Raw genomic sequence first — 27,842 nt, 5'->3', positions numbered from 1 at the left:
GTCTGTAGAACCGCAAACCGGTTGTTTTAGCGCTAACTATCATACGTAATGGAGGAGTATAGACGTAAATGTAGTTTTAAATCGGCTAGGAAGTTTCTGAAACTGATTAACACTTGTGACTGTGTAACCGCTCTTTAGAGATTGGTTATTCAGAAACGAATAGTAGATTAAATTCTGTAATACGAAATGCCCCAAGAGCCAAAAAACGGTAGTTGTATTTCGAAGTAATAGTTAAAATTTTACAAAGAGTACATATTTGAAATAGAGTAACAGAAGCCGGCCGAAGTGGCCGTGCGGTTAAAGGCGCTGCAATCTGGAACCGCAAGACCGCTACGGTCGCAGGTTCGAATCCTGCCTCGAGCATGGATGTTTGTGACGTCCTTAGGTTAGTTAGGTTTAACTAGTTCTAAGTTATAGGGGCCTAATGACCTCAGCAGTTGAGTCCCATAGTGCTCAGAGCCATTTGAACCATTAGAGTAACAGAAAAGTAGTACAAAGGGAATCCAAGGAAGACATAACAGAGCTGCGTTTTGTTTTGAATATATAAACTAGACTTGGCCACTGTTTCTATGTTTCGATACAGTGTATCGATACGTGGAACTGTTTCAGTGTTTCGGAACGGCTGTGGCTCACTGTTTCGAAACAGTGGTATTTCATTCCGCCCCTGTCTCGGATAACCGGACGAGATTCGATCTCGAGCCAGACACAGAAACTGTATCGTTGTTTCAAAATAAGGCTGTTTCAGTCCACCTGTGCTTGGAACGGACTAATTGTATCGAAACAGTGATGTTTCATTCCGCTCTGTGTCGGACGAGATTCGGGCTCGGCACAGGTACTGAAACACAACATACCACTTCGTGAAACACTTTCAAGAGTGTCGAAATCTTTTTGATAAGCAATTGTATGAAGCTTAAGATATCCGAAAATAAAGCTTCGTTTCTAGCTGACTGTCGTATTCCGAAATGGCGTAACATCTGCTTTATAAACACTAACCAAACAATAAAGCAACGCATACATACTATTCACATTCAAAATAATAAATACGTGGAAATCATTCAGTTAAATTACTTTTTTTACAACATACGCTTCTCTGTTCATGTACAGTAATCATGTTAAGAAACGCAAGTAAGCCTACAACATTTTGAACAAAAAAAGGCGTAGAGTGACAATTATTAGCCACATACATAAATTTGATGTAGGTATAATTGCAAGCAATCTGTTTGACATATCACTGATAGTGTAATGTTGACGGGAAGGTCTGGGAAGCATGGTGAATTTATAGTAACGGTTCGAAACACCTTAAAAGACAAAATTTTTCTTTTATATTTTGTTATTTATTCGAATTATTAGGCATTATTTGTGAGTCTATAGTCACTGTGCCTATTATGCACAATGATTCTCTTTGTGTGCATGGAAATTAGCAGGATGGGTATATTGCCCATACTAACGGAATGTGGGAATCCCAGTAGCATATCCGTTGTTTCTGCAGTTTGCTCCCACCTCCAGTTCCGTTCGTGGTGGTTCTTCTGTCTTCAGCTATGGCTGTTCTCAGCCAATTGAAAAGTATGAAACTCACACGACACGAAAGCAGCGCAATTTGCTGCAGGAAATACGAAACTTCCAAGACGCTTAAGTGAAAGTTTCATACTTTCTGCGATATGATTAGCGCTCTCGCTCCTCATTTGCGTTTATATGGACATACCTATACAGTAGACATTCAAGTTGATAAAATGTTTAGATTTATTAGATTACAAACACAAACTGTTTCACGGTTTCGCAACAGCGCATCGAAACATTACATTGTACTGTATCATTTGTTTCGAAACAGTTACGTGTTACAGTTTGCCCGTTTCTGATCACCAAAGACATGATTTCCCACGAAACTGTCCAATGCACAACATTGTTAACTCTTTTGAGTCTGTTTTCAATAGTGCATGTTCGCAGTCTTCCGTGATAGCGGGGAAACCTATACAGTAGACATTCAAGTTGATAAAATGTTTAGATTTATTAGATTACAAAACACAAACTGTTTCACGGTTTCGCAACAGCGCATCGAAACATTACATTGTACTGTATCATTTGTTTCGAAACAGTTACGTGTTACAGTTTGCCCGTCTCTGATCACCAAAGACATGATTTCCCACGAAACTGTCCAACGCACAACATTGTTAGCTCTTTTGAGTCTGTTTTCAATAGTGCATGTTCGCAGTCTTCCGTGATAGCGGGGAAACCTAATCAAATACCTAATTAAATATTAAATTATTAAATTAAATTAAATAATTGTTAAATTTAATTAAATTTAATAATATAAATTAATTAAATTAAATTTAATAATTATTAAATTAAATACCTAATTAAATATCATTCTGATACCTAGATTAAGCATTGGAGTGTTGGATAATAGACGATTTTGAGATATTGGGACAGAAAATAGTTGGACCTTATCATACTAATATCTTTGCCGACCGTTGTCATGGCGATTCTGCTAATAAACGAGACGTGAGATATAGTGCCCGTGAAAACACTAAATTTGTGCTGAAAGAACTCGAACTTATAAGTAATATCGCGTCGTGAGAATTAAGAAACTTAGACATTGTAAAGCCAGAGACATATTTATGATTTATCAGATATTAATGGTAAAGGACAGTTTCGTGGGAAATCTTGTCTTTGGTGATAGGAATGCGAAGGAATGTGGTACGGACTGACTGTTATTATACCGAAACGATACACGCTAGGATCAACTCCTCCTTCATTGATTCCCTAGTGCCATCTCTCATTAATTTAAGAAGTGAATTTTGCCAATAAAACAGAATATATACGACACTTTCTCCGTGTTTTCCAAATCCCAAAAATCAGCTAGTACATAGGCAATTATATCTGTGAACATTCAAGTGTTATTGAGAAAATCTGATCAATCTGTTACAAACAGATAATAGGATTTAACGAAGGCATATTGACTACAAAAGTGGTTGTTGTGGTCTTCAGTCCAGAGACTGGTTTGATGCAGCACTCCATGCTACTCTATCTTGTGCAAGCTTCTTCATCTCCCAGTACCTACTGCAACCTATATCCTTCTGAATCCGTTTAATGTATTCATTTCTTGGTCTCCCTCTACGATTTTTACCCTCCACACTGCCCTCCAATACTAAATTGGTAGCCGGCCACGGTAGCCGAGCGGTTCTAGGCGCTTCAGTGCGGAACTGCGCTGCTGCTACGGTCGCAGGTTCGAATCCTGCCTCGGGCATGGATGTGTGTGATGTCCTTTGGTTAGGCTTAAGTAGTTCTAGGTCTAGGGGACTGATGACCTCAGATGTTAAGTCCCATAGTGCTCAGAGCCATTTGAACGAAATTGGTGATCCATTGATGCCTTAGAACTTGTCCTACGAACCGATCCCTCCTTCTAGTCAAGTTGTGCCAAAAATTTCTCTTCTCCCCAATTCTATTCAATACCTCCTCATTAGTTATGTGATCTACCCATCTAATCTTCAGCATTCTTCTGTAGCGCCACATTTCGAAAGCTTCTATTCTCTTCTTGTCTAAACTATTTATCGTCTACGTTTCACTTCCATACATGGCTACACTCCATACAAATACTTTCAGAAAAGACATCCTGACTCTTAAGTCTATACTCGATGTTAACAAATTTCTCTTCTTCAGAAACGCCTTCCTTGCCATTGCCAGTCTACATTTTATATCCTCTCTACTTCGACCATCATCAGTTATTTTGCTCCTCAAATAGCAGAACTCCTTTACTACTTTAAGTGTCTCATTTCCTAATCTAATTCCCTCAGCATCACCCGACTTAATTCGACTACATTCCATTATCCTCGTTTTGCTTTTGTTGATGTTCATCTTATATCCTCCTTTCAAAACACTGTCCATTCCGTTCAGCTGCACTTCCAGGTCCTTTGCTGTCTCTGACAGAATTACAATGTCATCAGCGAACCTCAAAGTTTTTATTTCTTCTCCATGGATTTTAATTCCTACTCCGAATTTTTCTTTTGTTATCTTCACGGCTTTCTCAACAAAGGTAACTAAATCAAATTATTTGGGGAACAAAATTAGAAAAAATAGACTTGAACACGATTGTTGTGCTATTCCCGAGTAATAAACAAAATCACTGTCTTTGGATACGTCGTGGTTGAAAGTGTATGAAATATCTCTGGAAATAGAAAACGAGATCAATTTTCATCTGCTAGTTCACACAATTAGATTCACAACGTGATTCCAAGATGTTTTATGCCCGACCCACACGGTAGTGAATGGTTCATAAGTAGACGGGACTATATATACACAAACTTGTGAGATCAGCTCCGCTGCCAAAGGAGGGGGGTGGGGGGGGGGGGACGTCGAGGCGATGTAATGTCGTGTGACTAGGGCCTCCCGTCGGGTAAACCATTCGCCGGGTGCAAGTCTTTCGATTTGACGCAACTTCTACAACTTGCGCGTCTATGGGGATGAAATGATTATGATTAGGACACACAACACCCAGTCCCTGAGCGGAGAAAATCTCCGACCCAGCCGGGAATCGAGCCCGGGCCCTTAGGATTGACATTCTGTCGTGCTGACCACACAGCTACCGGGGCCGGACGTCGAAGCGATATCACTGTATTTGCGACGACTGTGGGTGTGCGGGGCACAACTGGCGGCAAGAAGTTTGCTGTCAACACAAAGTATTTTGATGGAGCCGCCGAAACAAGCATGACAGGAATGTTAGTGTTATGACTATGACTGTGTCGCGCTGGCCCAGAGGCCAGGAGTCAGTGGGACGTCAGGCGACGTCTCAGATTCGAGGAGAGCTGTTTTGATTTGCGGATCATCTGCGTCGTCATTTTGCGTAATCACGTGGCGCGCCAGGCGGTGGGGGGAAGCTGCGGCCTGTTTAAAATGTGCCGGGAGCTGTCCAGTCCCGAAGTCGCCGTCATGGTGTCTGCGGAGCTTGTGCTGGCCGGCGTTGTCGTGGCGCTGCTGTTGTACCTGGTCAAGGCGGCCTATTCCAGGCCGCACAACTTCCCTCCAGGTGAGCTGCGCCTCCAGCGGTCAGGCGGCCGTGGTCGAGGGACCGGGCTTGCCAAGCTAGCGGAATTTCCGGTAATTTCCAAGAGTGATTGCCTATCGAAGTCGCAGGGTGCAAACGGCACATATCGAACGTTCGATTGTACATCGATCATGCGGCTCTCTCTTCGCGGGCGTTATGAGTATGTTTACGGTGGTCACTACAGCAACGACAAAAGAAGAGCGTTAAAAAAAATATTTGTAATTGCAAAGGAGACGACTTACCTTCAGGAAACGTTAGCGACAGCCCCGGACATTTGCACAAGCCCCGCCCATTTACCCCCTCCACACCTAGCCACCGCCACACCAACCAAGCGCGCATCAATATGATCTTTGGTAGTCCTCGTCGCTGTCGTGTTTTTGTTCGTCGTTTTTTGTTTTACCGCGGCTGTTCATACTAGCAGTGTTGTGCTGTTAGTACTTCTTAGCAGTTTGTGTAATACTGTCAAAATGAAACATAGATACGCACTCTCAATAAAGTTATCATACACAAGGTACCTAATCTTGACTGTTGTGGCCAACTGCTGTCAAAACTGATATCTAACAGACATTAAAGTGCGATAAGATGTGTTGGAATGACACTGACGAAATTATGTACATATGTTTAACAATAGTCAGCTCTAAAGCTCTCAAACACTGAAGAAGAACTCAAAGTAATCTCGCGTCTGCTATAAGCAAGCAGTGATAAGAGTTCACAAGTAAAAATTCACCCATTACACAGGCAAATATTAATGAAGAATGTCACTGTATAAATATCTGACTGCTTGCATTACGCATTTCTACATTATCCCACTCTTATATTCTTTAGTCTTAATGAGGTAATCAGAAATAACCAAGACATCGACTTTGCCTTGTTTATGCACAACATTGACTTTAGACAATCGAGATAATGGACAGCATCGTTGGCGATACTACCAATTAATATTTCCCAACAGAATTTCTTACACTACGCGAGGTACTAAAATGTAGACTTTCACGGCCGGAAATATCATGTCCATTATAATTATCCGGGCTGTTTTGCCGTGGTCGGTTGATGAATTCTGTGTCAATTCCCAACGTTTCGTCTCCGACTGTGGGAGACTTCTTCAAGGGGGTCCGTAGCTCGATGGAAGGTCCAACACACCCACTGGCTCGCTACTGACTGTCAGTAGCGAGCCAGTGGGTGTGTTGGACCTTCCATCGAGCTACGGACCCCCTTGAAGATGTCTCCCACAGTCGGAGACGAAACTTTGGGAATTGACACAGAATTCATCAACCGACCACGGCATAACAGCCCGGATAATTATAATGGACATGACTACGCGAGGTGACGGAAATTTGCGCTCACTGCAATTAACAAATATCAGATGTTTTGATATAGTGCAGATGAAAGCTCATGAAATAGAAAAGACAGTGTGGATACCATTTTTATTTTTCTTTCTTACTGATGATTTTTCAACTCGCATATTCAATGAACATATTTCTAATTCTTTTCACAATGTTACCTGGAAAACTGTATTTCGTACTAACTACTGATTTTCTCCCTTGTTATGACTGGCATATCTGTGATACGAACAACTTTGACGTTGGAACATGCGGCACACCATAGGCGGAGCTTAGGATATGGATTGGTGTGGAGGGGGGTGATTGGGCAGGACTGTTGCTAACGTTACGCCTTACCTTACTCGTCGTCGGTGTTGTCGTCATGTGAAAGTCCATGTGATGTGTGCGCTACAGGGACAATTCCCGTTTTAACCATAGCCTGGGTAAACTCTGCCAATATCACGCAAACGCAAGTTGTGTGAATAGAGATACTGAAACAAGTTCAGTTGGTCCCTTTGTCCTGGACGCCCTTCTCTTTTAATGGAAGACTTCACAAATTTCCTTAGGCGCTCGACATTCTGCGTGTGCACACTGGGGTCATCCGAAGACACGAACTCTACAGAGTGGTTCACGAATTCGTGGTCGAATCCTTCAGCTTTCAGAGTCTTGAAGGACTGAAATCCGTCTGTAATGACTTTAGTACCAGGCAGCATGAAGTGCTTTATCAGACCCACTAATGTGACCTTGTCTCGGGACAATACTCTCACAACGAAACACTTCCGGGACTTTCTATTCCACCGAATACCCAAATATGATCTATTTCACTCTTTGAAGGTCGTCCTCTCTGGTTCTTCTTCCTTCTAGCTATATGAGATTCTCCTTCTCCCACAACTCTACTCATTCCACCAATTGATACACTGTCACTACCACATAACAGACTTCTCTGCAAAACCCGAAATAGTCACACATGGTATTAGCAGATACTTCAGTTTCCGACGCTGCTGCTTGCAACACGTAGTCTCGAATCCAGCAAGATAGATTAATTACGCTGGTCTGGACACATTTGCGACAAAAAGTCAATTTTCTACGCTGGATAAGCATGAAATTAGATTTTTCCATGTAAGAGAATCCGCCGAAGAAACGTCAGGAACAGCAGACAGCACACTCACTCTCACTATCGACTGAAATAGTCTGGGTTTCCCAAGCGCGGAGGAATGTAATTTAGAGCAACTAAAGGAGCGAAGGAAAACAGATGAAAATGACGATCACAAATAATTGTTCATAATGTCCGCAACAAGACGCGCATGATCGATTTACAATCGCACGTTCGATATGTGTCGTTTGGACCCTGCGACTTCGATAGGCAATCATTCTTGTAAATTACCGAATTTCCGCTAAATTTTACGGATTTTACACACTGTCAGAGGGTGAAATGTTGAATTATCGGTCAATGGATTTGTGGATTGGTGTCTGCAACAATATTTTTCTGTTTAATTCAGCCTTTCCAACCATTTTTTTTCCAATCGTATTGACCAACTAGGATCATGTTAACAACTTCAGTTCCTCTTCTTCCTTTGTTGTTGTTTCCTATTTTTCCAGTATTCCCTCATTTTCACCTCATGAAGTCTCTTCCTTTCTTGTATACATGTTGTTCCCGATTTTTTATTTCTTCTGCTTTGAAAGCCTTCCAAATTTAGTATTTTATTTTTAAAACGGTTTCTGTCTGCTAATTCTTATTCTTTGAAGTTGTTTCTTTCTAGATCTTTCCCTGCTTCTGTAATCCATGCTATTGTCGATTTCTTCTTCCAGAAATATAAGAGTTGGGTTGGGTTGTTTTGGGGGAAGAGACCAAACAGCGAGGTCATCGGGATCATCGGATCAGGGAAGGATGGGGAAGGAAGTCGGCCGTGCCCTGTCAAAGGAACCATCCCGGCATTTGCCTGAAGCGATTTAGGGAAATCACGGAAAACCTAAATCAGGATGGCCGGACGCAGGATTGAACCGTCGTCCTCCCAGAAATATAGGAGTATTTGTTTCGTTAATCTATTTCCATCCATTCGGTAGAGATGTCCAAAAAAGGTTAATCTTCGATTGGCCATTACTTCAGATTTTTTTCTCTGTATTTTTATAGATCTCCTCATTACTTCTTATTTTCGAACCACATGCAGTTTTTATTGCACCCATTGTTTTTCTAATAATCCTTCTTTCCAGTACCTCTAGTCTTTCCATCTTATAGTTCATCGTTAGGCATTCAGATCCATATAAACATTCTAGTCGTACCACTGTGGTGTAGTGTTTAAGTTTTGTTTTTCTAGGTATACATTTCTTGTTGTAAATATTTTTGGTCACACCATATGCTCTTTCCATTTTGTTAATTCCTACAACTAATGCAGATTTTTCTAGTCCATTCTGTTGTATAGTCTGTGGTGTCACCGCCAGACACCACATGAATTCTAATTGCTTGTCATGTTCCAGACGTCAGTATAGTCCTTCCCTCCTCACGCCAGCCTGCGTGAGCTAAACGCGTGCATTTCGGCCTCCAATAATAACACGTTGTTGGCTCTTCAGCCAACACAACATAGTCTCTCCAAGATATTTAAATTTATTTACTCTCTCTATTTTGCCTATTTGTGTTTCTATGAATTTTGGCGCATTTTTTAATATTTGTCATGAATTTTGCTTTTTCAGCTAGTATTTTGAGACCAGTTCTGTTTGCTGTTTTTTTTCAAGGTTTATCTGAATAACTGCTTGTGTCAGGTTTTCTGAAAGTACTGCAAAATCATCCTCAAAAGCCAAGCAGTTTACCTTAATTCCATTTGTTTTCCTTCCCAGAGTTATTGGTTCAATATTGTGACACTCCTCTGTAATTATTAACATTTTGTTTGTCTCCCTTTTTATGTAGCGGGTGGATTAATGCTGTTTTCCATTCAACAGGAATCTTTTCAGTTTTCCAGATGTTCTCAAGAAGCAGTTGTATATCCTTTATTATTTTTGGTTCTGACCACTTCAGTAATTCTGCTGTAATGGAGTCTTCGCCAATTTTTGAATGTTTTGATGGCCTCATAAATTTCTAACCTTGTTGGTGGGAAATCTTCCTCTAGATTTTGAGGTGTCACTGGAAATTCTAATTTACCTGTTGTAAATGGACAGTTTAACATCTTTTCTAAAAATTTGGCAAAAATTTCACGATTTTCTTTGTTATTTAATCCCACTTTGCCATTTTCATCTTTGAATAAAATACTTGGTGCCTGATATCTTTTAAGTATGTGTTTAAGGGATTGGTAAAAATTTATAGTATTATTTTTGGTAAAATTTTCTTCGGTTTCAGTAAGCTGAGAATTTTCAAAGTTTCGTTTGCTTTTCCAGATTATTTTTGATGTTTCTTTTCTTTGTTGTCTGAATTGTTCACGGTGTTCCTCTTGTTTCGAACAGCTCCATTTTCTCCATTTTTTAGCTCTTTAGTGCTTCTTCACACTCCTCATTCCACTATGTCTTCTTTTTATTCTTGGCCAATCCTGAAGTTTTATCTACTGCTTGAGTTGTTTGTATCAGGAGTTCACGCCAATCACCTTCTTTACTTGTCTCAATTTCTTCTCTAAATTTTTCTATATTTTCTTTTGTGATATTAGCTGTAGTGGTGTAGTATCTGATCATTTTCTTGGTCGCTTTTTTTGTTTTACATTGGAGAAATTTTATTTTAATCTTAGAGAGATAATGATCTGAGTCGAATTCCCCATTTCTGACTATTTTAACATTCATAATTTCCGTGATATACCTTTTAGATATACTAGGTTCTCCTAGGTTTGGATTTGGATATCTCCAAGTTTTGATTTTTATTGTTAGTTTGGGGAAATGTGTGGACATGAGTTTCAACTGGAACATTTTACACAATTTGATATTATATTTAGTGTGAAAAATTCTAAAGTGGCGACAATATGGCTCCAGCTAACTCTTAATAATCGGTTTTTGATATAGTGTTTCCCCTGCTTCAACACAACAGAACAGTCCTTCCCAGTCTTAGTTCTTTAGGTATTAGCAATGCAGTTGCAAGTTACCGTTGACCGAAGTCGGTACAGTGCCTAGTGTAGAATTGTTAATATTTATGGTGCAATTAATCGCGTTGTAATCAGTGATTTTCTTTACTTTTTTATTAGTTGCCTCATCAAAATGTCGAAGCAGAAGGACAAAAAACACACCTAAAAGTTTAGAAAAGAGTGGCTTAGCAACAAACAATTGAAAGACTGGCTTTTGAGATCCCCGCCGATCCTTCTAGGTGCGATGTAGATTTTGCCAGTGCAATTTAATTTCGCGCCTGTTGGGTTTACTGAATCATTCAAAAAGCAAAAAGCTTGTAAAAGCTGCCGCACCCTTTCCTGCACAGGGGCAGTTGAAACTAGATGAACACGTAGTTAGGCAGTCCAATGAAGTTTCTGTTGCAGAAGCTGCATTATGTTTATTTGTGGCTAACTATTCCACAATAAGATCTGTGGCTCACCTATGCAGCCTTTCAAAAGGTGTTTTATAGGTGTTGACCATGTCTCTCAGATGCTTTTGCATAGAAGCAAGTGTAGTGGTATGATTAAAAACATTATTTACCCACATTTCAAGGCCAGTCTGAAAACTGACATAGGAGGTAGATATTTCAGTGTACTTCTGGATGAATCTACAGACATTAGTGCCAGTAAATTGTTAGCTGCGTTTGTGATATACTTTTCTGAGGCCCAAGGTCGCATTGTTTCCACATTCTTGGGAATGGTAGACTTAGAGGAAGGCAACCCAGTGGAAGTAACCAATGATTTGAAATCTTTGCTTAATGAGTACGGATTGAACATTCATTTAATGCGCGGTTAGGGTTCTGACAATGTTGCAGTTGTGGTAGGAATCAATTATGGTGAGCATCAGAATTGGAAAGAGAAGTTCGTCATCTTGTCGTACTTCTTTGTGTCTGCCATTCCGTGCAGCTGGCGGTATCTTCTGCCTCAGCTGAAAATTTGCCTCGGAAATTGGAATTTTTGTCGTCAGAAACGTGTTCTTGGTTTTCCAAGTGTTCATCTCGTCAAATTACTCACAAAAAGTTATTCAGTGCAATAAATGACGGAGCTAATACATTGAGAATAGTTCAGAAGTGCAATACACGTTGGATGTCTGTTTTAGAGGCTGTTTCTCATGCTTTGTCTCAGTGGCTTGAACTAAAAACCAACTTTGAGATAGCAGTGCTCCATGAGAAGTGCTATACTGCCCAAGTCCTCCATAATATGTACAGTGATGACGTAAACAAAATTTATCTTACCTTTCTCAGACCTTATTTGGAAGAATGTCAGCTGGTAAATAAGAAATTTCAGTCAAATTCTGCAGACTAATCACGCCTTCTAAACGATGTTGTTTTACTAATCCGTGGGCTCGTAAGGAGAATTGTTGTGCCAGGGTATAGAGGCGATCTTTTAACAGTAGATGTTCGCAAATATAAGTCGCCAAGAACATACTTAGGTCACGAAGTCGAAGTCTTACTGCAGGATATTAATACTTCCAACAAAATTTCATATGATTTTGAGAATGCCATAACGAAAAGATGTGAAAAATTTTCTTGTTTCCCTTGCTTCTGAGGTGCTACGCCGCTTGCCCAAAAATGTAAAAGTGTTGCAAAAAGTATACTTCATTGCTATAAGAGAATGCTTGAAAGTGATAAAAGAACCTATAACAGGGCTGGCTAAGGAAATGGGCTTATCAGACAGTACAGTAACAAAAATTGATTTTCGGTGCTCCAAGCTCACTACTGTCCAGTGGAAACAAATCAACCATACTGTGGCGTTCTGGAATGAAGTTAGGTCATATAGAGATGCCAGCGGCTTAAATCCTTTCCAATAACTCTCAGATCTGAGTATTATGCTTTTCGTTTTATCACAGTGCAATGCAGAGGTGGAAACGGCCTTTGGCCAACTAAATTTGATAAAAAACGTCTCGCTGGAACAGACTAACTACTTTTATGGTAAACACCATAATTACGAAAAGAGCTGGTCTTAGTCGTTTTGGTAAGTGCTGTCACGAATACGAGCTGCCGGAGAATGTTCTCCAAGAAATCGGCACCGTGTGAGCATGTGCCCCAGGGATACCTTCACTCGGCCCCTGTACTTCAGCAATCTACTGCAGGGTGAGGAGGGAAATGAAATATTGTGGCTTGAACTACATTAATGTGGTGAGTGGAATGTGAACTTAGTAAACTTCCTTTTAGTAGTAGTAATAATAATAATATGCCATGACGATGGATAAAAAGTAAGTTATCAGTGCATTGAAATTTCGTTTTTAGGGGCGTAAATAACAATAATAAGCATTTAGCGGAGTTCTAACGTCAGTTTAGCGGAATACATTTTCTGTGTTGGCAATGCTGCAAGGGACCCTCACACGTCACTAATATTGGTAGTCCGTCAATTTATTGACCGTCTGAGGGTGTGTATTGGCAGTACTAGAAATTATTACAGTAGATGCACCATATAGCTGCTTATAATAAGCAATCTTTATTCACGACAGACTGTTTCGGCTTTATCCACATTTTCAAGTTCGTCTAGACTGATGTGACGTCCATATTACGTCGTTAGTGGACTGTCTGGTAACTGCCACTGTTTTAATAAGATGGTAAATGCTGTCAGTATGTTGAAAACAAACATAGCGCGTCGTAAGAGTGGAAATTTCACACTACTTTCACATCATAATTAAGGTTTTATTTTCAACATATTGACATCATTTACCATCTTAGTAAAACAGTGACAGTTACAAGACTGTCTATAACGACATAATATGGACGTCACATCAACCTTGACGTACTCGGAAGTTCCTATGGGACAAAACTGCTGAGGTCATCGGTCCCTAGGATTACACACTACTTAATCTAACTTAAACTAATTTACGCTAAGGACAACACCCACACACCCTTGTCCGAGGGAGGACTCGAACATCCGACGGGGGGAGCAGCACGAACCGTGGCAAGGTGCCTCAAACCGTGCGGCTATACGTACTTGAAAATGGCGATAAAGCCAGAACAACCTATCGTGAATAAAGATTACTTATTATAAGAAGCTGGTTGGTGCATCTGCTGTAATAATCATGTCGTTATCAACCATATATTATGCTGCTGGCCCTAAAGAAGAAAAATTGTTGACGATTACTAGAAATATTGACGAGCAGCACTGATGGCGCTCGGAATATTCTCGGCATTGTCAGTAAGTACTGAACGTATGATGTTGAGATTTGACGGTTTGACAGTGTTCTCCATGCAGATTCAATTATTCAAGTAATCCCTTACCACAAAATAATTTTGACAACATGAAACTATATGGATCCAGAAACCTTTTCAAGTCTCAAATATGTATGATGTATATGCTAACTGAATCGACGAATGAAAATTCGTACCAAAGCCAAGATTCCAACCTGGATCTCTTTCTCACTAGACAGATGTGCTGACTACTACATCACAGTGGTTTTGCACAAATTGGAACAGGAATTTGGATTAAGAAGGGACACGCGCTAGGGTAGTTCGTGCAGTTGTGCAAAGCCACTATACCAGGTGATGTAGTGGCCAGGAGGCACGAGATCGAATCCCGGCCTTGGTAAAAGTTCTTCGATTCGGTTTGCTTGCATACAAAATTTAAATTGTCCTATGCAAGGACAATCTCAGTATATAAAAGGAAACGTCGTGGCTGGCTGACTGACTCTAGGGATAGAAACTTAACATGTGGAGAGGGTGTTGATCCTATACGCGCCGGCCGCGGTGCCGTGCGTTTCTAGGCGCTGCAGTCCGGAACCGCGGGACTGCTACGGTCGCAGGTTCGAATCCTGCCTCGGGCAGGGATGTGTGTGATGTCCTTAGGTTAGTTAGGTATAAGTAGTTGTAAGTTCCAGGGGACTAATGACCTAAGATGTTAAGTCCCATAGTGCTCAGAGCCATTTGAACCATTTTTTTTTTATCTTATACTGTAGGCATCATTTAAGAAGGAATTCCTCGAAACTCCACTCCTAAGGGAGGTTCGCCGATGACATTGTAATTCTGTCAGAGACAGCAAAGGACTTGAAAGAGCAGTTGAACTGAATGGACAGTGTCTTGAAAGGAGGGTATAAGATGAACATCAACAAAAGCAAAACGAGGATAATGGAATGTAGTCGAATTAAGTCGTGTGATGCTGAAGGAATTAGATTAGGAAATGAGACACTTAAAGTAGTAAAGGAGTTTTGCTATTTGGGGAGCAAAATAACTGATGACGTTCGAAGTAGAGAGGACATAAAAGGTAGACTGGCAATGGCAAGGAAAGTGTTTCTGAAGAAGAGAAATTTGTTAACATCGAGTATAGATTCAAATGTCAGGAAGTCGTTTCTGAAACAATTTGTATGGAGTGTAGCCATGTATGGAAGTGAAACATGGACAATAAATAGTTTGGACGGGAAGAGAATAGAAGCTTTCGAAATGTGGTGCTACAGAAGAATGCTGAAGATTAGATGGGTAGATCACATAACTAATGAGGAGGTATTGAATAGAATTGAGGAGAAGAGTAGCTTGTGGCACAACTTGACTAGAAGAAGGGATCAGTTGGTAGGACATGTTCTGAGGCATCAAGGGATCACCAATTTAGTATTGGAGGGCAGCGTGGAGGGTAAAAATCGTAGAGGGAGACCAAGAGATGAATACACTAAGCAGATCCAGAAGGATGTAGGTTGCAGTAGGTACTGGGAGATGAAGAAGCTTGCACAGGATAGAGTAGCATGGAGAGCTGCTTCAAACCAGTCTCAGGACTGAAGACCACAGTAGCAGCAACATCGTTATTAAGGCTATTTTGGAGCAAGAACTACGAAGACTGTTATTTGGTTTCTCGGACAGAAATAAAGAAATACGTGTTCAGAATTTTTGCCAGTTCAACCACTAAGAGGCTAAAGTAGTGAGTGAAAGTTCTTTTTTATTTTTATTTTTTAAATTCGTTATTAATGTAGTATTTCAGTTGGCTTCAATCTCCGCTAGTTTAAATATTTTAGGATTTCGTTACCAGAACCAACATTTAAAAAGTTTATTTGTCATTCCAGCCGTCCAGGCCCAGTCACTAAAACATTGAAATTGTTAGAAGGTTACGTAACTAGTTTCGAGGCACTGAGTCGTCCTTTTGAAATGTAATCACAAACCTAAAAAACTATGGTTTTAGCGTATTTTTCGTAATAGTTTAAATTAGTATGGTTACAATTACTAACGCAGTTTTCTAGGCTTGTGATTACATGACGATCAGTTTCAATTGTAATCATAAACCTGGAAAACTGCATTACTATTTGCAACCACACTTCTTTCAAATATTAAGAAAAATACACTGGTTTTAGTGTTTTTCGTAATATTTGAAAGAGGTGTGGGTGCAATTACTAATGCAGTTTTCTAGGTATGTGATTACATTTGAAAATGACGAGTCCGTGCGTCGAAACTAGTTACGTAACCTTTTAAAAATTTCATTGTTTTAGTGACTGTGGTTGACGACCGTTCGTGGTGTCAAATAAACATTTTAAATTTAATTCAGTGACACTCCTTGCTGGCAGTAATGTCGAAATACAGAACCAACATTGTTATCCCAGGTTGGTGTTGGGGGCAGTGCAACAGGTCATGTGGATCGACTGAATTTTAGAATTTGTTAGTCGCTCTATGCAGCTTGATTGATTAAAATAGCTCGAACTTCTTTTCTGAATGACTACAGGTTCCGCACATACACAATGAGTGATGAAATCACGCCAATGGCGGTCGGTACCACATCGAAATGTTGCGTCTTCTCTGCTTAGAAACGCTGAAAGATAAAACTCATGATAACAATGCATAATGAAATTAAATATGTGGAACGGAGGATGTATCATAAAACAGGATTTAAGTTTCTCAAAATAAGCTAGTATATTCTGAAATCACTAGAACTACAGCTCACAATGCTTACATAACGGAGGCTGAGAGCAATAAGACAAGTGCGAACACACTAACTTTCCCAGCTTTTCTCAAAAATTTGAAAGCTGCGGCTTCTTTTATTACACAGATAATAGAAATATGAACTTCGACTCTCTCGTCGGAAAATATTTCGACAAATTTTTACATAAAATACAGGTTTCAGAAAAGGGTTATTAGACCTTTCTGCCTTTCTAATGTGAAAGCATGCTTAATTTAGTTTCGAGAAAGCAACAAAAACAGCAATGCCTATTTCAAATGTCAAAAACTGAATCATACAAAAAAACACGTGATCGACCATACATTCGAAAAAGCTGACGATTTTATGCTCCTCAAGTTTCGGAAATAATGGAAGCAAGTTAGCTTCTCCACCGTCACAAAATTCTCGGAATGTCGTATTCTTAGAAGAACTTGGGTGAAACGAGCTTTTATACACAAGTAAACAAATACATCACTGTCGGTAACGGTTTGAATTACCGCGATCGGCAGTTTAACATCTGCGTATGCTTGTCGGCTGAATAAGAGAAGTAGGCTTGTCTCAGCTTGATGTAATAATTTAGTAACGAAACCCTGTGGTCGGAACAGACAATAATGCACTGCAATCGATAACTCGTGCGAAGGCGTGAGAAAAGTTTAGTACGGTAAATTATTCCGTATCCAACACACTTAGATTCACGCTTTCGCCAAGGAGTAGAACGTGGAACAGAAATCAACAATCAAAGAGTACATCACAGAACAAATGTTGCTTGTGTATAGTGTGGCGTCCAGCGGGCAAGTTTCGCGGCACTGTACTTTCGTTATTGTTTACAAGGTATTTGGTACTTTCAAACACTCGCGCATGTCACGGCGCTGGACGATGGCAGAAGACGCCACAATCACTGTACACAAAAAACAGCATAGTTACAGAACATTATATGTAAAAATATTTACACCGATCTTCAGTCTTTTTTCTACATACGTGCGTACATTTACCGGGTGATCAAAAAGTCGGTATGAATTTGAAAACTTAATAAACCACAGAATAATGTAGATAGAGACGTAAAAATTGACACACATGCTTGAAATGACACGGGGTTTTATTAGAACAAAAAAAAACAACAAAGTTCACAAAATGTCCGACAGATGGCGCTGGACAGCAAAACGTCAGTGACTGCGCATGACAATCGTGTAGAAAAGGAGCTGTAATGAGAGAGAGAATCAGATGCGCCAGCAGTCGCAGCATGTTGACGTTACCTGAAAAGGCGCTTTTAGTGAAGCTGTATTATCAGAATAGGGACCCTAAATCGCTCCAGGCAAATGCCGGGATGGTTCCTCTGAAAGGGCACAGCCGACTTCCTTCCCTAATCCGATGAGACTGATGACCTCGTTATTTGGTCTCTTCACTCAAGACAACCCAACCCAGAATGGGGAATGTGCTAGTTCAGCGTTACGATCCTATCCCCATAGGAAGGGGATTCGAACGGATGAAGGTACGTTGACAGATGCAGCTGTGGCGAGAATGATTTCGAAGTTCGAAGCCACGGGTTGTATAGGCGATAGACCCCGTAGTGACCGACCGAGCACAAGGCGTAATGCTGCTGAGACAGTTCAGGAAGAAATGAAGACTGTAGCACGGGGAAGTCAGCGCTCGTGCAGTCGCACGTCGCACAGGCATTCCATACACTACTGTTTGGTTGGCACTTAGGCGTACCCTCCGACGCTATCCGTACAAAATCCATCGGCATCATGAACTGTTACCTGGCGATTTAGTGTAGCGGAGGGCGTTTGCGGAGTGAGCGTTTCAAAAGATGGCGGAAGATGACGATTGGTTGAATAACGTGTTGTGGACCGACGAAGCTCATTTCACGCTCCGAAGGTCTGTCAACGCCCACAACTGCAGAATTTGGGTTACCGAAAATCCTAGAACTGTCGTGGAAACTCCACTGCACGACGAGAAAGTCACGGTATTGGTTGGATTTACCGCATCTACCGTTATCGGGCCTTTTTTCTTCGAGGAAATGCGTGATTCGGGTTTTGTAACTGCTATCGTGACAGGTGAGAGGTACGCCGATATGTTACGGAATCTGGCTGATAAACACCTGCTGGAACGTACGATGTTTATGCAGGATGGCGCTCCACCCCATATTGCTAGACGAGTGAAAGATCTCTTGCGCGTGTCGTTTGGTGACGATCGTGTGCTCAGCCGCCACTTTCGTCATGCTTGGCCTCCCAGGTCCCCAGACCTCAGTCCGCGCGATTATTGGCTTTGGGGTTACCTGAAGTCGCAAGTGTATCGTGATCGACCGACATCTCTAGGGATGCTCAAAGACAACATCCGACGCCAATGCCTCACCATAACTCCGGACATGCTTCACAGTGCTGTTCACAACATTATTCCTCGACTACAACTATTGTTGAGGAATGATGGTGTACATATTGAGCATTTCCTGTAAAGAATATCATCTTTGCTTTGTCTTACTTTGTCGTGCTAATTATTGCTATTCTGATCAGATGAAGCACAATCTGTCGGACATTTTTTTGAACTTTTTTTTGTTCTAATAAAACCCCATGTGTGTCAATTTGTACCTCTCTATCTACATTATTCCGTGATTTATTCAGTTTTCAAATTTATACTGACTTTTTGATCACCCAGTGTACTCTGAGCACACGGCGGACATGATGCCGAAAAACAACTCGGCAACTGTGTATCTTACACAACCATACAGGAACACTCTAACTTTCAAAACAACCGCAAAATGACTTCCCGAAAGATGGCAACTGCTACAGGCTGGGGCAAATAAAAGTGGTCCGCACGCGTGGATACGACTGGACGTGAATGTATGCACATAACCACACCCTATGACGCACACACCACACGTACGCCCGCCACGTGATCCACTCCGGTTCAGAGCGTAGTGCGTGTTGTGTCAGTGTGAGTGGAGCGGTGCAAAGGTAGGGTGACCAATGTAATTGTTTAAAAAGGAGGACAAACAGCTTCAAAAAGGAGGACAAAGGAAGAAGAAAGAGGACTCATCAAACGGGCCAACTACAGACGAGGATACCACCCGTCAGCTGACGGTTAATCTGTCGAGTTAATTTCTTACCTTTATTGGCCATTGAGACGTACGTTCCAGCTCCATATATCTTACATACCGCTTCAAATTCATTTCTCCCTTTCTTGAAAGCCGGATATTTGCAGGAAAGGACATCAGAAAATGTACACTTTCGTTTAGGCATAGCCAAATATTTTACGTAACTCACTCGGTTAAAAATTACACCCACAAATCACACGTGCACTACAGGAAGCCAAGCCAATACAAAGCGAAGGCACGAAACGAAAATTTTAAATAATCGATATTTGCTTTCGCTTACAGGTCGACGAACGATAACATTGACGATCGTGGTGCCACCTACTAACACCACCTTCGTGCGTGTTTATCACGAAGGCTGTGCTAGTAGTTAAAGTATTTAAGAAAAGAGTGATAGAACGGGACGAATTGTAAATTTAACTGTATTACACTCAACTTTGCGAAAAAGCCGGACACTGTGAAAATCCACCCGGACCCCAGACAAAGAGGTAAAAAGGAGGACGTGTCCGGATTAATCCGGAATTCTGGTCACCCCATGCAATGGGGGCGGTGGTACTCCTAGTAGAGTCTTCGCTGTGGTAAGTTACGTGACAACGAAGTCGTGGAAACTGTGTGGTCAGTTGTTTGCTGGGAAGTTTAATGATGTCAAACTGCCAGCAACGCTTAGTCTCAAAATAGCGGCAGGCAGGATCTGTTTTGAACAAGGCTAAAGACATTCCTAAACGTGCCCGCACACCAGAAAATGTGGTTGCAGTTCACCAGAAATGCTTCAGAGTGCTACCAAACAAACCCGGTGCCTATCACAAGAGATCGGCGTATCACTTCGATCATGGCAGGCCTAGGTGGCCGAGAGGTTCTAGGCGCTACAGTCTGGAACCGCGCGACCACTACGGTCGCAGGTTCGAATCCTGCCTCGGGCATGGTTGTGTGTGACGTCCTTAGGTTAGTTAGGTTTAAATAGTTATAAGTTCTAGGGGACTTATGACTTTAGAAGTTAAGTCTCATAGTGCTCAGAGCCATTTGAACCATTTTTGAACTTAGATCATGCGGACGAATACTCCGCCTTTATCTGCAGTCCGGTTACGGCCCTAGCTGGCTACCCAGGTCACGTTATCTCGCGTCCGAGGGCCGTCGTAATTTAATGTATTATGTTGATTGTTGCCGACTTACGTGGTGGGCCTTAATAAAAATGATTTTTCATTTTATTTTGATTTACAATTAAACACTTTTGTGAAGTTCTCCCTTTTTTTAACAATATTAATCTTCAGTATAAATTATTTTTTACGTTAATGAATGTTAGACTTGCTGAATCTTAAGACATGAGCACATAAGTTGAACAATGGAATAAACTTTTCATATTAATTTCCTCGGCTAGTCAGTTCACTTCAGATAAAAAATCTTTAGCTATTAATTACATCTGCGGCCCACACACACGCGCGAGTATTTTTTCTTACCTCCGTTAACCATTGCATTGTAGTCGGAGTCCTGGCTCTGGCTCTCGGCTGTTGTACTGAAAATAAGAATCTTAAAGCTACGTATTTTCTGCAGCGTCGGGCGGCTGTGGAGAAAAATGTATATTATGTTAATAGCGGGCGAGTTTTTCGCTTCCGCTAATTTTTTGTAAGTTAATATCGCCACGTAATAGCGTCGTTGGCTGCATCGGCCGCTGCGATTGTTGAACTGTAAATTACTCGAATGCAGGTTAATTCAAAGGAAGGCGGACATGAAATCGGGATCACCTCTTACAAATTAAAAGTGAACAATAATATTAAGTCAGTATATTATCTGCACTCGCAAGATGTCCGTCTACACACAACCAAGACAAGAGAAGAAGTGAAGACAACTAAAAAATTAACAAAAGAGCGTATCTTGTCTTCTCTTTAGATCATTTTGTTATATTTCTTTGCCCTCGAAACTTACACAGAGAAATTATTATTTTCTGGTTACATGAGAAAAATGTATATTATTCAATTTTTAAATGTCTCTTCTTTATACAAACTGTTTTTTAAGTCTTTTCTTATTATTTCGCTGGGGACGCTATACTGACCTGTCAGTGTGCGATTGCTTTGTGTGGGGAGCCCCCAAGTCTCACGCATACCACAGCAACTCTAATAGCTTTCAAGATATGCAGCAGAACATTTCGGATGAGATTCAAGCAGTCCAGCTTCGATCCGCCTTCAGCAACTTACTGACCAGACCTAAAAGTGCCAAGAGATGAACACATCTGTTATAATCGGGTTAGTACTGTATTTCCTTTCCTCCGCTCTTTGTTCATTACGCTCTGTGCAGTACACTTGCCACCTACGCGCACACATACGAAATATATTGTTCATATATCCCTGACAAGGTACCTACTGTTTATTTTCTAACGCTTGCTTAAGATTCGCATGTGAACTCTTAAAATTTGAGAAGAGTGTAAGAATGGAAGCCTTTTTAAAAAGGACATTATTGCCAGTTGTACCTAAGGAGATTAATCGAACCTCCTTGGTTGTGCCACTGGTAGATAAATCTCTTGGCAAGCTCTATATAACCTAATAATTTATAGAAGGAGTGACTAACAAGGTATACATTGATACCTCTTTTGGTTCAGAAAGGTTTCGAAATTTTTTGATAGAAATCTACAAGTTGCTTGATACCGAAACGATATCCTAAACAAAACTCTCTTACACACACACACACACACACACACACACACACGCACACGCACACGCACACGCACACACACACACACACACACACACACACAGAAACTACGAGACGAGTGCTTTCAGAGGTTGGCAACACCAAGTCCGGCAAAACTCACACAACTACACGGAAAACAAAAGAATAATTATAAAAAATGTGCTGGATTTTTAAACATGGAGGTATAATAAGTAAACGGGTAAGAAACCCGTTTATCAATTGTCATAGCACCGGTAGTGAAATTTTAGGTTTTTGGGTGAAATCCTTTAAATACATAATGCTGGTTTGTAAAATTCCCATTTATGAAGAGACTGGACAATAAATGTTGGCCATTGTACTGATTCATTACGGAAATTCTAGCTATTGTCATGTAATTGTTGCTTGTAAATGTTCGATTTTGGCTAGTATCTAAACTTTTTACCATAAATTTTTGAAAGTGCATTTTTACTGTCGTTGGCAAAAATCAATCGTAATCAAACTCTTGATAAAAAGTAAGCAAATATGTATGACTACAAAACGGGGTTTTCATTTCAAGTACTTACAGAAAAAGAATGCTTTAGATGTTTCACAAAGATACCATAAAATGTAATAACGAAAAAGAAAGCAATTTAAGGGTTATTATTCTTCTTTCAAAAGACAGCCTTGTTTCTGCACAGAGAGAATGTATATGGAAGAAGAATCTTTCTTTCTTTTGCTACTGCCCTTATCCCGCATTGTGCGCAGGGTCGGCAGTGTTAAGTACGGATTTGGCATGGTTAGTTGGAAGGGGTGGGCGGATGCCCTTCCTGCTGCCACCCCATACACCCCAGGACGGAATTATGTACCCCAGCTGTCTGCGTCTAGTGTAAATCGTGAAATAGTGTGAGTGTGGTTCAAATGTCTGTGAGTCGTGTAACTGAGTCGGGACGTGTGGACCAGCCCGGTATTCACCTAGTAGGACGTGGAAAACCGCCTAAAAACCTCATCCAGGCTGTCCAGCACACCGGCCGTCGTCGTTAATCCGGCGGGCGGATTCGATCCGGGGCCGGTGCGCCTACCCGGGTCCAAGTAGCAGCGCGTTAGCGCTCTCGGCTATCCTGGAGGGTCAGTATTTGGCAGAAGAATATCGTGTTCAATTAAGTGTCCCACACGTTTTGCTTCGCGCTGACGTAACTTTTAGTAGTTCTCTTTCTAATCTCCTCTTTCTTCTAGAACCGTCTAAATATTTTTCTTCCTTCTTTTTTTTCGGTCGAGCTAGCTCACGCAATTCTCCTCGAGACCTCGTCTCCGCAGCTTTGAGGTGAGCTTTCTCCTGGTTTGCTAACTCCAATGTTCCACATCCTTATGTCAGGACACACCGCTCGTCCACTTTTACAAATCCTTTCTTAGTGTGGTAGCTGACGTGCTTTTTCAATAGAAGATTTATTTTGGAAGGCGCTATTGGCCTGTGTTATTTTTCTCTTTAATTTCCCATAGGCATCTATTGTTTCCCTCTATAAAGCTATCGAACTAGTGCCCAAACAATGGTGCGGTACTCGATTACAACATGATTTTTTTTTCAAAAAATTAGAATCCATGGGACACTACTCGTGACTGTTCATAGTATTCAACTTTTCATTACTTTTAGGGAAAAGCAGCGAGTGGTAGACGGACGAAGTTTTGAAAAATCGTTTCTTCAGGAAAACTTGTTTAAAGTTTAGGGAAAACTTTTATATGCGTTGTTAGTTCAATTTGCATAAAAAACTACAGGCTATCAAATATTTTTGATGTCACTGAGCGCAAATGTGAAGTTATATTTTCAAAATTCAAAATGGCTAATCCAATATGGCGGACCACAAATTATGTTTTGATCAATTTTGACCGTATATCAAACCTTCGTCTAACTCGAATTGTTCGAGGGGAGTAATTCCCTCCTTCTTGGCGGAAAGAAACAGATCTGGCTGAGCTGTGTATGCTGCGTTCGTCAGTCTGCACAGATTTTTCGTCAGCTGTTTCGGCGAATATGTTTGTAAATATACTGCAGCCCGCCCGCCTAGCCGCGCGTCCTAATGCGCTGCTTAACGAGCGGGAAGGCGTGCCGGGCCCCAGCACGAATCCGCCCGGCGGATTAGTGTCGAGGTCCGGTGTGCCGGCCAGCCTGTGGATGGTTTTTAAGGCGGTTTTCCATCTGTCTCGGCGAATGCGGGCCGATTCCTCTTATTCTGCCTCACACTGTGTCAGCGATTGTTGTGCAAACACCGTTTCCACTTACGTGTACACCATAATTACTCTACCACGCAAACATTTTGGGTTACACTCGTCTGGTAAGTTCTTTCAATTTCAAGGTAAAGCAAAACGAGGATAATGGAATGAAGTCGAATTAAGTCGGGTGATGCTGAGGGAATTACATTAGAAAATGAGACACTTAAAGTAGTAAAGGAGTTTTGCTATTTGGGGAGCAAAATAACTAATGATGGTCGAAGTAGAGAGGATATAAAATGTAGACTGGCAATGGCAAGGAAAGCGTTTCTGAAGAAGAGAAATTTGTTAACATTGAGTATAGATTTAAGTGTCAGGAAGTCATTTTTGAAAGTATTTGTATGGAGTGTAGCCATGTATGGAAGTGAAACATGGACGATAAATAGTTTGGACAAGAAGAGAATAGAAGCTTTTGAAATGTGGTGCTACAGAAGAATGCTGAAGATTAGATGGGTAGATCACACAACTAATGAGGAAGTATTGAATAGGATTGGGGAGAAGAGACGTTTGTGGCACAACTTGACTAGAAGAAGGGATCGGTTGGCAGGACATGTTCTGAGGCATCAAGGGATCACCAATTTAGTACTGGAGGGCAGCGTGGAGGGTAAAAATCGTAGAGGGAAACCAAGAGATGAATACACTAAGCAGATTCAGAAGAATGTATGTTGCAGTAGGTACTGGGATATGAAGAAGCTTGCACGGGATAGAGTAGCATGGAGAGCTGCATCAAACCAGTCTCTGAACTGAAGACCACAACAACAACAACTCGTCTGGTATGAGACGTTCCCGGGGGGTCCACTGGGACCGAACTGCACGATAACCCCGGGTTCGGTGTGGGGCGGCGTCGGGGTGGGTGGACTGCTGTGGCCTGCTGTGGGGTGGTGAACCACTGTGGGCTATAGCGGGACGAAGCCTTTCCATCTTTTCTAGGTCCCCAGTTTAATTCATTGACACATACAAGCATACTTCAATATAAATCATTTAGTGAACGTGTGTCATGGCATGACAAGTTTCGTGTGCGGAAGAATACATAGTGTAATGTTTACATGAAGTTTATTGCATGAAATTGAAAATTTGTGGTAAGGACTGTGGGACCAAACAGCTGAGGTCATCGGTCCCTAGGATTACGCACTACTTAAACTAACTCACGCTAAGGACAACACACACACACGTACAAGGGGGGACCCAAAAGTAACCGGAATCGTAATGCTGCACATCGTGTACTTGTAGTAGCAGGTTGAGCCGCCAGAGGTTTGTACTAGGAGCTCTGCTGAGTCATACTGCCACGCGGCGTCACCCAACAGTGAGAAGTGTGGTTCCTTTGGCAGTTCTTTGAGTGTGCATACAGTGCAGGCGTGACACGAGGAAATGGCTAGTTCTTACGAACAACGTGCGGCAGTGAAGTTTTGTTTCTTGCTCGGCAAGAACGCAGCAGAAACTGTTGCGAAGATTCAGACAGCCTACAAAACGTCGCTCTTAGTAAAACGCAAGTGTACGAATGGTTTTCTCGTTTTTAAAAGGGAGAAATGGTGGTTGAAGATCAGCCCCATTCCAGTCGACCTTTAGCTGCTCGAAGCGAAGACAACATCGACAAAATCCGTGATCTCATCAGTGAAGATCGACGCAGGACAATCGACCAACTCGAGAACCTGTCTGGGTTGTCCTGGAGCTCAATTCAGCGCATCTTGACTGTCTATTTGGGGATGCGAAGAGTGGCAGCAAAATTCGTGCCGAAGCTTCTTACCAGAGATCAAAGGGATCGTTACGTTCAAGCCTGTCTCGAAATGAAGGACGCCTTCAAAGATGATCCACATTTTTTCAACAAAGTCATTACAGGTGATGAGTCACAGTGCTATGGGTACAATCCAGAAAGTAAACAACAGTCATCACAGTGGAAGTCACCTGGCTCTCCTCGACCGAAAAAAGCTCGACATGTGAAATCGAATGTGAAAACGATGTTGATCTGTTTTTTTGAGATCAAAGGGATCGTACACTCTGAATTTTTCCCTCAAAGCCGACACGGGTGGCCGAGCGGTTCTAGGCGCTACAGTCTGGAACCGCGCGACCACTACGGTCGCAGGTTCGAATCCTGCCTTGGGCATGGATGTGTGTGATGTCCTTAGGTTGGTTAGGTTTAAGTAGTTCTATGTTCTAGGGGACTAATGACCTTAGAAGTCCCATAGTGCTCAGGGCCATTTGAACCATTTTTTTGTCCTTGAAAACCAGACAGTAAACCAACAATTCTATTTGGAGGCTATGAAACGGCTTCGCGGAAGTTTGTCGCGAAAACGTCCGGCTCTGTGGGATTGTGGCGAGTGGTTGCTGCATCACGACAACGCTCACGCGCACGCAGCTCGCAGCGTTCGACAGTTTTTGGCCTCAACGAAAACGACTAGCTTGACCCACGCGCCCTATTCGCCGGATTTAGCACCCTCGGACTTCTTCCTATTCCGGAGGATGAAAAGAGACTTGAGAGGGAAGTGTTTTGCGAATGCGGAAGATGTAAAACGCAATGTCATGAAAGTGCTAGCAGGTATCAAAGAGGATGAATTTAAAAGGTGCTTCGAACACTGGAACGAACGTTTGGACAAGAGTATTAATACTAATGGAGAGTACTTCGAAGGAGATTGAGGTCGTATTTGAAAACAATAAAGTATACGCTTTCTATAAAGAAATTCCGTTTATTTTTGGGTCCCCCCTCGTATACCCGAGGGAGAACTCGAACCTCCGACGGGGGGAGGCGCGCGAACCGTGACAATACGCCCGAGACCGCACGGCTACCCCACGCGGCTCTTATTCCTATGATCAACGGAGTATAATCGCAACAGCTTCGAAACAATAGACGAAAATTAGCGGGCACAATGAACAACCTGGTAATCGGGACTGTTTTTGTGCGTCATCCTAAATAAAACACAGACTGTATTTTACAGACTATAAGAGACTACGGACTATAAGATGCACCTTAATTTTTAAGCAGTTTTCTTAAAAAAATAATATTTTTACCGTTTTTATTATTATACTGAAAAGCCAGACTAAAATAAAAGAATTCTTAGTTTATAAAACCGAACAGACATTTAAAACTCCTGAAAATCGTCTTCTTCTAGTTTTGACCATTTTGTACTCAGTCCACCAGTTCTTGTTTACTAGCCCACCAATTGCGAATAGTTGGTGGAGGCCGTTCACCTGCTCTGTTTCCACATTCTTCTGCATATGATATTACTTTCCATCTATAGCCCACATCATATGAATACCACTAATTTTTGTCCATTACGAAACTAGCTACTAACAAAAATTTTGTGCTGCTACCGATAACACAAACCACTTTCAGTTCAAGTTCACTGGCACAGTAAACTGCAATGATGAATCACAGCCGGCCGGAGTGGCCGAGCGGTTCTAGGCGCTACAGTCTGGAACCGCGCGACCGCTACTGTCGCAGGTTCGAATTCTGCCTCGGGCATGGATGTGTGTGATGTCCTTAGATTAGTTAGGTTTAAGTAGTACTAAGTTCTAGGCGACTGATGACCTCAGAAGTTAAGTCCCATAGTACTCAGAGCCATTTGAACCATTTTTTT

General features: G+C 41.6%; 1 protein-coding gene across 1 annotated transcript in view; it reads left to right on the top strand.

Moving 5' to 3' along the window:
• Nucleotides 1–4,920: 4,920 nt before the first annotated feature.
• LOC124719056 (probable cytochrome P450 304a1) overlaps nt 4,921–27,842 on the top strand; it is an 89,623-nt gene continuing 66,701 nt past the window's right edge. The window contains exon 1 of the mRNA XM_047244726.1: nt 4,921–5,020. Within this exon, the coding sequence (XP_047100682.1) occupies nt 4,924–5,020 (97 nt within the window). The 5' untranslated portion in view covers nt 4,921–4,923. The remainder of the gene's footprint in view (nt 5,021–27,842) is intronic.

This window comes from Schistocerca piceifrons, chromosome 10, assembly GCF_021461385.2.
Source record: "Schistocerca piceifrons isolate TAMUIC-IGC-003096 chromosome 10, iqSchPice1.1, whole genome shotgun sequence".
NCBI classification, from domain to species: Eukaryota; Metazoa; Arthropoda; class Insecta; order Orthoptera; family Acrididae; genus Schistocerca; species Schistocerca piceifrons.
This window is presented reverse-complemented; position numbering and strand designations above follow the sequence as displayed.